At 40.1% G+C, this 17,589-nt stretch overlaps 1 protein-coding gene across 1 annotated transcript in view; it reads right to left on the bottom strand.

Moving 5' to 3' along the window:
• Positions 1 to 991: 991 nt before the first annotated feature.
• Positions 992 to 17,589, bottom strand: part of LOC138096914 (zinc finger protein 665-like) — a 29,550-nt gene continuing 12,952 nt past the window's right edge. The window contains exons 3-7 of the mRNA XM_068993153.1: positions 15,026 to 15,813; positions 14,225 to 14,941; positions 13,787 to 14,062; positions 1,730 to 2,041; positions 992 to 1,612 (exon numbers count right to left, since the gene is read on the bottom strand). Of these exons, the coding sequence (XP_068849254.1) occupies positions 992 to 1,612; positions 1,730 to 2,041; positions 13,787 to 14,062; positions 14,225 to 14,941; positions 15,026 to 15,813 (2,714 nt within the window). The remainder of the gene's footprint in view (positions 1,613 to 1,729; positions 2,042 to 13,786; positions 14,063 to 14,224; positions 14,942 to 15,025; positions 15,814 to 17,589) is intronic.

Raw genomic sequence — 17,589 nt, forward strand, 5'->3', positions numbered from 1 at the left:
TGCTGCATAGCAGGATCCACCGCTGCAGGGGGCTTTGGTGAATATAGTCTGTATTCATCTCTCAGTGCCAGGGATAAAACATGAATTGGTTGTCCAAGCCCATCTGTGACTGATATCCCCCCAGAGTCAAAGTGAATTTGTGCATTGACTTTGGCCAATAGGTCTCTTCCTAATAAAGGGGCCGGACATTCCGGGATCACCAGAAACGAGTGGGACACCCGTTGGGCTCCCAAGTCCACTTTTCGTTTAGTAGTCCAGTAATATCTCTTTGTCCCGGTGGCTCCCTGGACCAAGCTAGTCTTTTTGGACACTGGCCCAAATTTTTGGTTGAGAACTGAGTATTGGGCTCCCGTATCCACCATGAAGCCGACCGGTTTCCCCTCCACATTAATAGTTACCCAGGACTCGGGGAGAGGTGCCGGGCCCTGACCCCCCTAATCACTATCTTCCCCTGCATATAAGACGTGGGTCCCCGAGGAAGATTCTTCCTTTCTTACAGTCTTTTTCTTCAGGTCTCTCTTGGGGCACTCATTTTTCCAGTGTCCCTTCTCTTTGCAGTAAGCGCATTGGTCTCTCTTTAGGGCAGGTCTAGCTGGTTTTTCCTTTCCTCCCAACTGGGTGTCTTTAGTTCTCGGGGCTTCGGGCCCCTTTCTCGTCCCCACAAAAAGGATCTGAGCCAGCTCTTTCTGATTTCTCCGGTTTTCTTCAGCCCTATATTCCCCTTCCTCCCGTCTAATCCGTTCCTCATATTCTTTTTCTTCCCATTTAATCCGTTCCTCCCTCTCCTCAGGGGTCTCTCTGTTATTAAACACTTTCTCAGCTGCCCTTACCAGATCCTGTATTGACAGTTCCCCCAGCCCTTCTATCTTCTGTAACTTTCTCCTGATATCTGGAGCTGCCTGGTTCACGAAAGCTAACAGAACTGCTGCTCGTGACTCATCAGCCTGGGGGTCCATGGGCGTATACTGCCTAAAGGCTTCCATTAACCTCTCTAAGAAGGCTCCTGTCTTATCAGATTCACCTTAGATAAATTCCTCGGTTTCCTGGTGGCTGCCCGGAGGCCGGCCATTAGAGTCTGGCGGTAGACCCGAAGACGCTCTCTACCTTCCGTGCACTCAAAGTCCCAGTTCGGCCACATGGAAGGGAACCCTTCCTCCACTAAGTGGGGCTGCATGGTCGGTCTCCCATCCACTCCGGGAACGTATTTCTGCGCTTCCGACAGAATTCGCTCCCGTTTCTCTGTGGTGAAAAGCACCTGTAACAGCTGCTGACAATCATCCCAAGTAGGATTGTGAGTAAACAGGATAGTGTCTAAAAGATCAATAAGGCCTTGGGGCTTTTCAGAAAAAGAGGGGTTTTGAGCTTTCCAGTTATATAAGTCGCTGGTAGAGAATGGCCAATATTGATAATTCCATTCTCCGTCACGATTTGCCGGCCCAACCCGGACAGGAAGTGCTCGAACAGCAGACGAAGGGGCCTCTCGGCTCCCATAGTCAGACGAGTCTCCACCCACTTGCGTCCTTCCGCGAGTTCCCTGGGCTGGCCCCCCTTCCTGCTGCGGAGCCGAGGGTTCTGAGTTCCCTCTTTGTTCTCCGGACGACACCTGAGGTACCTGCAGGAGCAAGGGTGGCGGGATATACGGGGGAGGAGAGATTTCAGTGTCTAAATCAATCAGGCTATGGTATAGAGAAGATTCCTGGAGTATCGGTTTCTTCCGGCTCTCCTATGCCTCCCGGTTTTCTTCCTTAGCGGTCTCCATGACCAGGACCTGTGGAACAGAAGCACTGGGGGGGTTGTGAGTAAAGGGTTTCAGCCAGACGGGAGGGTCTTCTACTAGATTTTCCCAGACCAGGATGTAGGGAGCTTGGTCCAGATGACCCCGAGGGTCCAGAGCCATTATCTTTTCTTTAACAGCCTGGATGACCGGCAGGCCGAAAGTTCCCTCCGGCGGCCAGCCGACCTGAAATGTCGGCCACTCAGATGAGCATAGGGTTTTTAGCTTGCTCTTCTTTACTAGCAGGGATAGATTCTGAGCCTTGGACTTAAAATCGGAAAAATGGTCAGTCATTACAGATAGCAGTGTAGAATAACTTTAACCCATGGCAGCAACACCCACAATCAACACACAAAAAGCACGGCGCTGGCACACAAAGACAAGCGACAGACAGTAGACGAACAAATATCAGCCGAAAACACTGAACTAGGTTTATCCCGGGTTGCTGTTGTCCTGTTCCCCAAAGTTACCTTACCAAAGGGCGTCCACTGCCCACCAGACTCAGGATCGGGAGAAACGTTTTCCCCCGTTCCTTTACAGAACATCTCACAGAACCAGCTGCCTTCCAGCTTGAATGCTGGGCCCCGGACTTATGCTGGCTGGGCGACTCTTTCACCCCCTGACCTAATGCCGGCGTCTAGATATATTTCCTCCTAGTGAGGCTTCCCTTATGCCTGGAAGGTGTTGTTCTTCTCAGTCAGGGTATCCCGGACGAGCCCCCAAATGTTATGCCCAAGGTCCCAATCCCCAGAACTGAGAGAACAAGACATCCACAGCAATGCAAACGCAAAAAGGGAATTTATTGCTAGCTCAAGCCAGGGCCCTTGTTCCACTCCACTGCGTTGGATGAAACTTGGGCCCTGGCTCGAGCTAGCAATAAATTCCCTTTTTGCGTTTGCATTGCTGTGGATGTCTTGTTCTCTCAGTTCTGGGGATTGGGACCTTGGGCATAACATTACTCACTCTCCTCCACGACAGAGGCTCTCTGAATTACGGGCTTTGCAATCACAAGTTTCTGATGCCGATGGTTTCTCCATCTTCTCAGTTTTAAGAAATCCTGACACTCAAGGGCACATAATACCTCAATATGAAGGCATTAATCTTTTTTTACATGCAACAAATGAAAAAGGCTGTAACTATGTATGGTCCACATTCGCCTGTTACTAAAGAGCTTCTAAATGTTGTGGCATCTTCTATTGGAAATTAAATTCCCTATGATTGGTGAACTTTAATAAAAGCTCTCCTTAAACCAGGAGAATATCTTCAATGGACAATGTGGTTTCAAGATATAGCCAGAGATCATGCTAACAAGAATGCTCAAGCTGGCACTCCCCCAAACCAAATTACTTTTGTAATGTTAACTGGCACCAATTTGATACCATAGAAGCTCAAATACAATGCCCTCCCTTATTGCATGAACAATGGAAAACAGTGGTCCTTGAAGCCTGGGATTGAATTACTCCTCAAAGAGAGCCTACAGGTAGCTACACTAAAACATTACAAGGACCTAATCAACGTTATGCTGGTTTTTTAGCTAGATTAGAAACTGCTATTTCCCGTACTGTAATCAGAGAAGAAGCCAAAAAAAACAGCTAGAGAAATTACTTGCTTATGAGAATGCAAATCTGGAATGTCAGAGAGCTACGGTTCCAATTCGTGAGACTGGGACTATTATTATTTGAAGGCTTGTTGCAATCTAGAATCAGAAACTCAAAAGATGCAAATGCTAGCTAAGACAATGGCTGCTACCTTCTAGAAAGTGAAATGAAGGATACTTTACATGTGGAGGAAAAAACCATTTAGAAAGGGACTGCCCTAAGAAGGCTAATAAAAAACTTCGAAGAATCTGCCCTCGCTGCCATAGAGGAATGCATTGGGCCAAAGACTGTAAGTCTAAATTTGATATTGAAGAAAAACCTATTCTGGAAAACTCCAAACAGGGGACACCCCCCCCCCCCGCCCCCGCAGATCCCCTACAACAAAAACCAGGGGCAACTTCTATCTTTTCCCTCAAACCTCAACATCTGGCAGTGTTGCGGTCGATAAAGCAGCCCTAAATGATTTTTCCCTTTACCCTCAAGCAGTCCCTTCTACAGTACCTACCGGACTTTTTGGACCCCTGCCCCCACAAATCTTCAGTCTTTTACTTGGCCAATCTAGTTTGACTTCTAAAGGAATTACTGTTCACCCTGGAATAATTGATTCAGATTCTAAAGAAGAGATTTAAATTATGATGTCATCTCAGATTCTATGGCAATTCAAAAAGGGGGACAAAATTGCTCAATTACTTCTGTTGCCTTACATTTCTATTAACTCCTCTAATAATGTACAGACAAGCAGATTTGGCAGATCAAAAACAATCCTTATGGACATCACTGGTATCTCAATATGCCCGGTCAAATATAAATATCAAAATTAATGCTTCAAGACTTTCTGGTCTCCTCGACACCGGATCTGATATTACTATTATTTCCAAACACTTATGGCCCCAAACCTGGCCTATAGAAAATATCTTGCCAAATTGCAGGAATATCTCAAACCAAAGTACAAGAAATTTATCAAAATATTCAAATCTACCCACATGAAGGACTGAAAGGCCAGCCCGCAACATTAAGTCCTTATGTGTTAGATGCACCCCTTAATCTAATAGGAAGGGACTTACTTATGCAATGGCAGGCTCAGACATACATTCCACATTTTTCCTAGGGGCCACTGCTCATTTAACAAACAAAGCAATTATTAAACTAACTTGGAAGAATGATGAGCCTATTTGCACAGAACAATGGCCCCTCATGAAAGAAAAATTACAGGCTACTAAAGAACTTATAGACAGACAAGTAGAATTAAAACATACTGAGGAATCTTACTCTCCTTGGAACTCTATTTTTGTTATAAAAAAGAAATCTAACAAATGACATCTCTTAACAGACCTTAGAAAAGTTAATGCATCTATGAATCCCATGGGTGCACGACAACCAGGGATCCCATCCCCTACCACTGTTCCTCAAAATTGGCACATTATTATCACTGATGTACAAGATTGCTTTTTAAATATACCTTTACACCCTTTAGACTGAGAGAGATTCACTTTCTCTCTCCCTTTTCCTAATCACATTGGGCCTCATAAAAGATTTCATTAGACTGTGTTACCTCAAGGTATACTTAACAGTCCTATTTGTCAAAATTTTGTAGCCAAGGCTTTACATCCAATGTGACAGCAAGTCCCTCATGCATATATCATTAGTAATATACTGTAACTACAAAAAGGAGAAGTGATATTTTTGACTCTGAATGGCCATGATATTCATTCTTTAGACTCCAGAAAATACTGATTAAAACTTTTTTGAAATTGCAAAACCGGTTCTTCTTACATGTGCAGTTAGGAAAAGGTTAACTTGTTAAAATTCTTTTTTGGCACTCCAATTCTGCCTCGGAAACAAAAACAGGCCTAAGAAAAAACCTAAAGTTAACTCTTATCATGTCCTTGGGATACACAGTCCACTCTATCTGGGACTCCAGTCATAAAGAAATTGGTGGAACTCAGGGGAAAAAAAATACACACACACACACACACACATATATATATACATATATCAGAAAGATATTTTAAATGTCATGTGGAAAACTATGTCTGTCTGTCTATCTAAAATTATCTATGTCTCAATGTATGTCTTTGTTTTTGGATAATATGAAATTAATGAGCTCTATTTAAATTCAAGTTCATGTCAACTGAAAAATATTCAATATTAAATGTTTATTTAAATATAAATATAATCATTTGTTAATCTAATTAAGACATGTCTTAAATCATTATATAATACTTTTATTGTACCTAGATTTAAGGTAAACTAAGTTTGTCAACAAAAAAGTAACTCACTATATATATATATATATATAAATATATAAATGAGATGAAAACTTTTAGATAAACTCTAATAAAAATAATTATATTTTCAAAATTTCTACCTAATCTCTTAGGATTGGGTTAACCTAAATTCATAAAATTGTTCTAAACGAAATAAGAAAAGTTTATTAAATAGCTAGATCATTTCCAAATAAAGTAAGATTTTAGAAAATTAATTACTGAACACTAACTTCCTCTTACAAAAAGTTTTCCTTACAGAAAAACTAAAGAGATTTAAACTATTAATAAATATGTATTTTATTTGCCATAATGATAAATACAAACATATAAAAAAAGGTTTCTGACCAATGAAAGAATTTTATGGCAAATGGATGGAACTCATTGCTCTGAACTTTCTTCCTCTTCCTTCTTACGTGTCTCGATCGACACAAATTCTTTTATATGGGCCACAGCTCTCCGACATGAAACTACACGTTATAACCCACCTGTTAGCTTACTTTGCAATAATGACAATACCTAATTCTATAAAAACAGACAATGACCTTGCTTGTATTTCTAAGCATTTCAAACAATTTTTACATTCATCCTCTATTATACAGACATTTCTTATAATCCACAAACACAAGACACAGTTAAACAAACACATTACACACTGAAACTACAAATAAAAAATTAAATACGGGGGAATACACAGGAACACTTCTATCTTCCTTATCCAGAGCAGACTTTACTAGATTCCAATGCAATATATTCTTTAAGCCTATAACTATTGCTAATATGGCTTTGTTTTAAATTTTTTAAACTTACTGCAAGGAGATATCTTGACACGAGCAGAAAAAAACATTTTGAGGAAATGAAGGACTCTTCTTCTTCCTCTGCCCATTTGGTAATAAGACAGGTTGAATGGACAATGGAAATATGGGAAATTAATCTTATAGAGGGGCATGCTTGTATTTCCCCAGATGAACTCACATGGCTTCCTCTTTGGAAGATCCAACCCAAGGGGGCCCCCGGCCTTCAATATGAAGAAATAAGACAACAAAAACCCCAGGAGGAAGAAATTCCAATACAGGCCATGGTGGCTCTAAAGATCTCCAGAAAGCACCGCCCTCAGCAGCATCAACCTTATGATCTCCCGTCTGGGGCAACAAATAAAAACCCTTACTAATCAACCTGAAAATCTGGTTTCTCAACAGAGAATGTCTCGGAGTCCTGAAAATGTTTCTGTTGACTGGTTTGCTTTGCTTGCTGGCACCTCCCCCCAACTCAAGCTGAACGAATCAATCACACTGGGCTTACATATCCAACCCCTCTTTACTTCAGGTTGTAGAATGGATGGAGAAAGGGCCAATCATATTAACCAACGACTCCATACATATGCCTTCTCCCTGGAGCCTTAAAGGGCCCTCACACGCTGAAAAAGTGAAACTAACACCTCTCTAGGTTATGAAGTCCTTCATGTATGGGCCCAGGAAAATTATGCATAAACGTTAGCAGACAAACTTGGGCTTTTGCCCTGCTTCCAAAAGAGGACTTTCAGATGTTGCTTAGATTATTTACCGCCCTTTCTTTGTCTATGAACCATGTTTATACTACTGAAACTTTAGGGAAAGAGTTAGGGAAAGAACAAAGAACACTATGCAAAGCGTTTACTAATAAGAACTTTAAATATACTCTGGTTCATTGGGACAAGTGTCAGGCCAAATCAGGAAAATTAATGTTTGTGGCTAATCATACAATTGTCGAATGGGGACCCCATGATATGTGGTTATCTAACTGCTCAGATGATATTAACAGCACTGCGCTTGATTATGCTACTCAAGTAGCATAGAAGGTTAGTAACACTATAATGCAACATTACCATGACAAAGGACTTCTTGGGTGGCTTTAGGGTGGAATGGCACCCACCTCATCCTCGAATACTCCTCGATAACCAGATTGGGCCTGAACAATGGGACACCTGGAAATTTGCTGCGAGCACCAAAGAACTTAGGACTTGGACTGGACATTTCACAGGGACTAATTGTAGTCACAGAAACTATTTCTTTCGTAATAATCAATCATATTTCATACAAGCTTGTGTTCCCCTTCCTTTTGTTCTAGCTATAGGAAGTTTACAATTCAATAAGACTTTTACGTTCTGAAACTTGTATAAATTGCAAATTATATACTTGTCTTAACTCTTCTGTTTCCTTAAGAAATGAATCCCTTTTGATTCTTCGATCTCGATGTAGTCTGTGGTTACCAATAAATCTCCAGCAGCCCTGGGAAGAAGGCCCCATGGCTGGACTTGCTTTCCGGTTACTTACTAAACTGCTCCAGTGATCTAAATGATTCATTGGATGGCTGATTCTTGGCATTTGGGGATTAATAGCTATTTGCACCACTGCTGCTGTCACTGGCATTGCTTTACAAACCTCAATTCAAACACATAATTTTATCCAAAATTGGACTAATGATGCTCATACTATGTGGGCCACTCAGGCTCAGATAGATGAGGATATTCAAGATGAAATACAGGAACCAAAATCAGTCATCAACTGGGTTGGAGATAATTAATACATGAACAAAAACAGGTGATGCTAAAATGTGATTGGAATTCTACTCAATTTTGTGTTACACATGTTCAATTCAATTATAGTACCTACAACGGGGAACAAATCAAATTTCATTTACAAAACATACATGACAATGCCTCTCTGAATGTACAATTATTACAAAAAGAAATCTTTGAAACCTTTTCTAAAAATCTGCCCTCTTCCACTAATTTGCAAACTTTAGCTGAACAACTAGCTGATGAATTATCTGGGTTAGCCCCACATGGATGGTTTCAAAGCATTACACACAGCACTGGGTCTCGAACTGTAATTTTGGTGATTGTCTTGACAATTATATTTGTCGTTCACCATTGCCTTCATGCAAAATTGTTAGAACTAAACAAACTCAAATGGTCAGAACCCTTTTTACAAATAAGTGGGAATTGTCAGGGAATGTTTAACAGGAGGATTCCAACGTGCTGTTCCTCATAAATCCTCTGTTCCTTATCAGTTTCTGTTGTCAGAAATCAGTGGAACAGCACGCCGCTCCCAGGACTGAGGTCATAGGAGACAGGCTTGAAACGCCTTCAGTAAACGTTCTCCTTACAACAAAACTGCTTAATCTCGATCCTCTTTCTTGAGATATGGATTGTCTCCTGACCTTGTGACCATTATTAATCCCTTGTTCCCTTGGTAATGGTTGCTGTATGTTTGTTTGTATTGAAGGAAATTTCTTGTACAACAGCCTATATACACTCACAGAAAGATCATTAAAGTACCTTTGCTCCATCAGAGCTTGGGTGCCAGTGTCTTTCTTTCTCTCTCTCTCTCTTTCACTTTCTTATCTTCGACACCGGACCGCCAGGTTCCAGTCCATTAAAGGACCCCAACACATTCCAACACAATATAATCTTTAATCCTATAACTATTGTTCACTTCAGTTCAGTTCAGTCGCTCAGTCATGTCCAACTCTTTATGACCCCATGAATCGCAGCATGCCAGGCCTCCCTGTCCAGCACCAACTCCCGGAGTTCACTCAGAGTCGCGTCCATTGAGTCAGTGATGCCATCCAGCCATCTCATCCTTGGTTGTCCCCTTGTCCTCCTGCCCCCAATCCCTCCCAGCATCAAAGTCTTTTCCAATGAGTCAACTCTTCGCATGAGGTGGCCAAAATACTGGTTTCAGCTTTAGCATCATTCCTTCCAAAGAAATCCCAAGGTTGATCTCCTTGTAGTCCAAGGGACTCTCAAGAGTCTTCTCCAGCACCACAGTTCAAAAGCATCAATTCTTTGGCGCTCAGCCTTCTTCACAGTCCAACTCTCACATCCATACATGACTACTGGAAAAACCATAGCCTTGACTAGACAGACCTTAGTTGGCAAAGTAATGTCTCTGCTTTTGATATGCTATATAGCTTGGTCATAACTTTTCTTCCAAGGAGTAAGCGTCTTTTAATTTCATGGCTGCAATCACCATCTGCAGTGATTTTAATACAAGTTATGTGCTTAAAAATTTTAAACTTGCCTCAAGGGGATACTTTGACAAAGCAGAAAAACAGTTTGAGGCATTGAAGGATACCTCCCTTCCTCTGCCCATTTGGTATCAAGATGGGTGGACTAAACAATGGAAATCTGGAAAATTAATATTACAGGGAAAGGGGTATGCTTGGATTTCTCCAGATGGCCCCAACGAAATCAGTTGGCTTCCTCTTCAGAAGATCCGCCCCAGGGGAGCCACCGGCATTCAAGATAGAGAAGAAATGGCGAAATCCCCAGGAGGAGGAATTTCCAGTACAAGCCATGGTGACTTGAAAATTTCCAAGAAACACTGCACTTGAGGTCATCGAATTTATGATTTCCCTACTTGGGGACAGATAAAAACCCTTACTAATCAAGCTGAAAATCTGGTTTCTCAACAGCGAATGCCTCAGAATCCTAAAAATATTTTTGTCACTATGCTTGCTTTTGCTTTCCCCGCTCAGGCTGACTTGATTAATCACACTTATTGGGCTTATATACCTAACCCCTCCTTTACTGCAGGTTGTAGATTGGACAGATACAGGACCGATTGTATCCACTAATGACTCAGTACATATGCCTCCTCCTTGGAGCTTGGAGGGGCCCTCTCATCCTGAGGACGAAGGAAGATTAATTAACATTCCTCTAGGCTATAAAATCCTTCCTTTATGCATGGGCCCAGCAGAATTATGTATTAATGTAAGTCGACAAACGTGGGCTTTCATCCTGCCTCCAAAAAAGAATTTCCACACATTGCTTAGACTGTTTACTGCCCTGTCCTTTTATGAGAACCACCTCAATACTACCAACACTCCAGGACAAGGGCAAAAGTTGGAATGTAAGGGGTTTACTTATAAGGATTTTAAATATACTCCTGTTTGTTGAGATAGATGTCAAGCTAAATCATGGAAATTCATGTTTGTGACCAATTACAGCATTGGTGATTGGGGACCCTATGGCATGTGGTTATCGTACTGCTCAGATGATATTAACAGTACCATGTGTGATTATGTTACTCAAGTAACATGGAAGATTACCAACAGTTCAATGGAACACTTCCATGACAAAGGACTCCTTGGCTGGCTTGATGGTGGAATGGCACCTCCTTGCCCTCAAATTGTCCTCAATAAACAAATTGGCCCTGAACAATGGGACATCTGGAAACTTGCTACAAATACTGAAAACTTGGAACCTGGACTGGATATTTCATAGGGACCAGTCATAGTCATAGTAACTATTCCTTCCATTATAATCATTCATATTTTATACAAGCTTGCGTTCCCATTCCTTTTGTTATTGCCATAGGAAACTTACAAGTCACTTTACGTTCTGTGACTTGTATAGATTGCAAATTGTATACTTGTCTTAATTCCTCTATTTCTCGAAAAACACGAATCCCTTTTGATTCTTCGATCACGACGTAGTCTGTGGTGGCCAGCAGATCTCCAACGACCCTGCAAACAGGATCCCATCGTAAGACTTACCTCCCAGTTACTAAATTACTCTGACGATCTAAGCAATTAGATGCTTGATTCTTGGCATTTTGGGGTTAATAGCCATTTGCACCACTGCCACTGTCACAGACACTGCTTTACAAACTTCAATTCAAATACAAAACTTTATTCCAAATTGGACTAAAGATGCTCGTACTATATGGGTCACTCAGGTTGAGAAAGATGAAAAAGTTCAAGATAAAAACAGCCATCCAATGGGTTGGAGATCAATTAATAGATTTACAAAAACAAGTATTATTAAATTGTGATTGGAATTCTACTTAATTTTGTATCACTCCTCTTCGGTTCAACCATAGTGCTTACAATTGGGAAAAAAATTAAATTTCATTTGCAAGATATGCATAATAATGCTTCCTTAAATGTACAACTGTTGCAAAAGGAAATCCTTGAAACCTTCTCTAAGAGTCTACCCTCTTCCAACAATATGGGAACCTTAGCTGAACAGCTAGCTGATCAATTATCTGGGCTAGACCCTCAAAGATGGTTTCAAGGCATTACACATAGTATTGGATCTGGAACTATAATGCTGATAATTATCCTGGTGATTATAATTGTAACATACTGATGCCTTTCAACTATAATTGTTCAAACTAAACAAACTCACTTGCTCAGGGCCTTTTTCACACAAGTATCTACAGTCATCTCCAATTATGAAAAAGTAAAAAGGGGGAACTGTCAGGGGACATTCAAATTTAAAGGATCCAACAGGATATTTTCTTCTTCTGTGTGCTGATTCTCAAGGACTCTATTCTTTATCAGTTCCTGGAAAACAGGAATGAGCAGAGCTGCATGCAGTTCTCAGGACTGAGGTCATGAGAAAGAACATCTGCTTGGAATCCATTCAGTGACTCCCTTCAGTGACCTTTTACTTGAAGGTAATCTGTTCAGTTATGCCCGTCTTCCTCAGGATATGGAATGCTTTCTGGCCCTTTCAAGATTGTTATTTGCTTCGCTTTGTTTTTCCTCAATGTTTTTACTGCCTAAAGTTGCCTTGTGTAAAGATATATAAACATGCGTTTTTGCAAATAAAGCACCCTTGTTTCACTCGAGACTTGGGTCCCCTGCTTCCTTCTTCTCATCGACTCCATTCCTCAGGTCCTGGTCTACAAAGACCATGACAGCTCTGTCTTCAATTTCCACAAATAAGAGTAACTCTTCTTTAATCATATATACAACAGTTATTTCTATCCAATGGAGAACATGACCCTATTTCTATGCATTGTTCCTAGCACACCATCAGTCCCTGGTAACTCTCCCTCTCCTCCTACGAAAAGCCCAGGCCTTTTACCATCTTGCCTACTCTGTTCAAGGTCAGTTGGTAGAACATTATGTTTTATAACAGGCTGGACTATGTACGGAAGGGCTTCCTGATCCTACTGACCATGATGAGTCATGTCCTAGTTTTACATTATTTTCCACCCTCCCTGTTGCTAATTCACACTCACTATTGAATTTTGTAATTCAGGCTGTGTGTTTTTCCAGGGAACATGGATGTGAATGAATTGTATCTGATGAAGTCAGTCCCTTCATCTCATTCATTCCTTCCCAGAGACCATCGTGAAACACATGTTGCAAATGCATTTGATCAGTGTCAAAGCCAAGCTCTTAGAGCTCACCACACAACAGGCCAATAAACAGAGACTACTTGTTGGGCGAGGAATAGTGACTTTATTCAGAAAGCCAGGTGACCAAAAAGATGGTGGACTACTGTCCCAAAGAATCATATTTGCAGAGGTAGAATTCAGGTTACTTTTACACGAAAAGATCTCTACAGCTTCTCTTCAAATATGGACTTACTACAGTTGCTGAGTACCTGAACTAAAGTCATCAGAGAATACATAGAGTGAAAAAGGTAAAGGATTTGCCACAACCACTGAGTCTGGGAAGTATGGCTCCCCTACGTTCCTATCTTGTGACTTTTGGCTAAGATCCTTGCCACACATGTTACATTGCTGTGTGTTTTCTCCAGAATAAATACTCTGATACTACTGGTGAGATGTGAGGATAGGGTTATTTATTTATTTTTTAACATTTGTGAAATTGGTGAGGAATCTTTCTAGAATGAATTCATGTTCTAAAGACCTGACTAATAAATACATATATATCTGGCTTCTATCCAGTATGAATTTTCTCATAAAGCCTAAGATGTTGCCACACTCATGATATTTGTATGGTTTCTCAGTAGGATGAATTCTCTGAGCAACAGTAGGGTGTGAATTTTGAACTTTGAATTTTGAAGACTTCTACCATATACCACATTCACATGAGTTTCTCTCATGTATGGATTTTCTGATGTTTAGCAAGTGCTGAGACCTGAGAAAAGGATTTTCCACACTCGAAACATTTGAAAGGTTTCTCTATATGTATTCTCCAATGTTTTGTAAGGGGTGAATTTTGACTGAAGAACTTGCCACACTCATTACATCTGAAAGGTCTCTCTCCAGTATGAATTCTCCAGTGATGTTGAAGATGTGGTTTTTGACCGAAGACTTATCCACACTCATCACATTTGTAAGCTTTCTCACCACTATGAACTGTCTGATGACTTAAAAGGGTTGACTTTTCACGAAAGGCCTCACCAACTCATCACATTTGTAACGTTTCTCTCCAGTATGAACTGTCTGATGCCTTAAAAGGGTTAACTTTAGATGAAAGGCCTTGCCACACTCATCACATTTGTAAGGTTTCTCTCCAGTATGAACTGTCTGATGCCTTAAAAGGGTTGACCCTAGATGAAAGGCCTTGCCACATTGATCACATTTGTAAGGTTTCTCTCCAGTATGAAATGTCTGATGTCTTAAAAGGGTTGACTTTTCACGAAAGGCCTTGCCACACTCATCACAATTGTAAGGTTTCTGACCAGTATGAACTGTCTGATGCCTTAAAAGGGTTGACTTTATACCAATGGCCGTTTCAAAAACATCACATTTGTAAGGTTTCTCTCCAGTATGAACCGTCTGAAGACGAGCAAGCTTCGAATTTCAGCCGAAGACTTTGTCACATATATCACATTTAACTAATTTCTTTCCTGTATGAATTTTCTTATGTTTCCTGAGGTGTGAGCTCTGAGGAAAGGCCTTGCCACACTCAGCACATTTGTAAGGTTTCTGTCCAGTATGAACTCTCTGATGACCTAAAAGGGTTGACTTTACACGAAAGGCCTTGCCACACTCATCACATATATAACGTTTCTCTCCAGTATGAACTGCCTGATGACTTAAAAGGGTTGAATTTTGGCCGAAGAGTTTGTCACATATATCACATTTAAATAATTTCTTTCCTGTATGAATTTTCTTATGTTTCCTGAGGTGTGAGCTCTGAGCAAAGGCCTTGCCACACTCAGCACATTTGTAAGGTTTCTCTCCAGTATGAACTGTCTGATGACTTAAAAGGTTTGACTTTAGACGAAAGGCTATGCCACACTCATCACATTTGTAAGGTTTCTCTCCAGTATGAACTGTCTGATGCCTTAAAAGGATTGACTTTAGACGAAAGGCCTTGCCACACTCATCACATTTGTAAGGTTTCTCTCCAGTATGAACTGTCTGATGACTTAAAAGGGTTGACTTTACACAAAAGGCCTTGCCACACTCATCACATTTGTAAGGTTTCTCTCCACTATGAACTGTCTGATGCCTTAAAAGGGTTGACTTTACACAAAAGGCCTTGCCACACTCATCACATTTGTAAGGTTTCTCTCCAGTATGAACTGTCTGATGACTTAAAAGGCTTGACTTTACACGAAAGGCCGTGCCACACTGATCACATTTGTAAGGTTTCTCTCCAGTATGAATTGTCAGATGACTTAAAAAGGTTACCTTTAGACGAAAGGCCTTGCCACACTCATCACATTTGTATGGTTTCTCACCAGTATGAACTGTCTGATGACTTAAAAGGGTTGACTTTACACGAAAGGCCATGCCACACTCATCACATTTGTAAGGTTTCTCTCCAGTATGAACCCTCTGATGACGAGCAAGGTTTGAATTTTGGCTGAAGACTTTATCACATATATCACATTTAAATAATTTCTTTCCTGTATGAATTTTCTTATGTCTCTTGAGGTGTGAGCTGTGAGTAAAGGTCTTGCCACACTCATCACATTTGTAAGGTTTTTCCCTGTGTGCTTTGAGTTCTTCTCTTATTCCTGAAGGATTCATGAAATCATTTCCATATATATTAGAAACACTGGTTTGGACACAAGGAGGAATTCTTTGAAGTGGTGAAAATAAGAAACTGTTGTTGACAGAACTCTTAACTTCATTATATTCAGAGATTATTATGCCAGTTTGAAACATCTGCAGTTTATCCTGAAAGTTAAATCCAAACCTCTTTCCAAAGGGCTTGATGCCTGCATCCTTCCTATCATGTGAATCTCTTCCATCAGGCACATTTCCAAAAACGCTTATAGGTGTGCCTTTGTAATTTATTTTGTCATCACTCCCCTGACACTCAAAGTCACACATATTTTCCTGACTTTCCCAAAGATGAAAAAGTTTTATTTCACAGCTTTCAGGGCTTCCCAGCATCAGTGTTTGGAATGTTTCTAGTTTATCACTGTTCGCTGTGGGTTGTAAATGCTTCATCACATGTGTAGGAGAGATATCTACAAGATGAAAAGAATCATAGGTATCCTGCTCACAATAACTCAAAAATAAATGTTTCATGTTGAATATATATTACACCAAAAGTAATACATCAAGTTATGAAACACCATAATGATCATCTTAAGTCTTTAAAAACACTAAAGGAATAGAATTCTTAACTTAAGAAAGCATAACATAAATTCACCGTTAAGGTAGCCTAGTTTTAAAAACCATATGCCAAACACTCACATTGGACAATCTTATGCCAACTCTCAAACAGAGTGTTTTTCTACCAGGGCCCTTAGGAACGTATCAATCAACGGCTGTCTCAAATTGAAAACAAAATATTACACTATAATTGTATTCTGCAAACTTACTGTACATAAATTCTAAACAATATATTATATATTTTAACAGTAAATAATCCAAAACCATGCTTACCCAATTAATAATTAACTTTTCATAATTGGTTGTTTACAATTGAAAACAAATGAGAAAATGAAGAATACTACTAAAACAATTTTTTGAAACAACATAGTTTTCTAAATCTGCTATAGAACTATGTACCCAAAAAGAAAAGGCATTTTATAATGTTAACAAGTGGTATGTGTCAGCTGTATTGCAGAATACACGCTAAAAGACCATCATCTGTAAATGACACATAAATTAAGACATAAAATATTCACCAGTTTTCTAACAGCCAATAAACAATGCAACCCCCACCTATATTGTTGTTGTACAGTCGCTCAGTCGTGTTTGCCTCTTTGCGACACTGTGGACTGTAGCAAACCAGACTCCTCTGTCCATGGGATTTCTCAGGCTAGAATAGTGGAGTGGGTTGCCATTTCCTTCTCCATGGGATCTTCCTGACTCAGGAATCAAACCTGCATCTTCTGCATTAAAGGGTGAATTCTTTACCACTGAGCCACCAAGCAAGGCTAATCTCTAGCCATGCACTATTCTTAATACCTAGTTTAATGGCACCAAAACATAATAAATAAAAAGTGAGTGCTTTGTGTATTTATTGAGTAGGGTCAGACACAATATTGCTGAAAAATGTTGCAAGTGAAATGCATATAAGATATAATGTAGTTGAGTTTTGACAGAAAACAAAATTCAGTAAAGCCATTATCCTTCAATTAAAAAATAAATAAAATTTTAAGAAGATATAATGTAGAGCTAGAACAAATAATTTCACAATTTGTATGGAAATACAAAAAACCTCAAATAGCCAAAGCAATCTTGAGAAAGAAGAATGGAACTGGAGGAATCAACCTGCCTGACGTCAGGCTCTACTACAAAGCCACAGTCAACAAGACAGTATGGTACTGGCACAAAGACAGAAATATAGATCAATGGAACAAAACAGTAAGCCCAGAGATAAATCCATGCACCTATAGACACCTTATCTTTGACAAAAGAGGCAAGAATATACAATGGTTAAAGACAATCTCTTTAACAAGTGGTGCTGGGAAAACTGGTCACCACTTGTAAAAGAAAGAAATTAGATCACTTTCTAACACCATACACAAAAATAAATTCAAAATGGATTAAAGATCTAAACAGATGACCAGAAACTATAAAACTCCTAGAGGAGAAAGTAGGCAAAACACTCTCCGACATACATCACAGCAGGATCCTCTATGACCCACCTCCCAGAATATTGGAAATAAAAGCAAAAATAAACAAATGGGACCTAATTAAACTTAAACGCCTTCTGCACAACAAAGGAAACTATAAGCAAGGTGAAAAGACAGCCTTCAGAATGGGAGAAAATAATAGCAAATGAAGCAACT

This window comes from Capricornis sumatraensis, chromosome 20, assembly GCF_032405125.1.
Source record: "Capricornis sumatraensis isolate serow.1 chromosome 20, serow.2, whole genome shotgun sequence".
NCBI classification, from domain to species: Eukaryota; Metazoa; Chordata; class Mammalia; order Artiodactyla; family Bovidae; genus Capricornis; species Capricornis sumatraensis.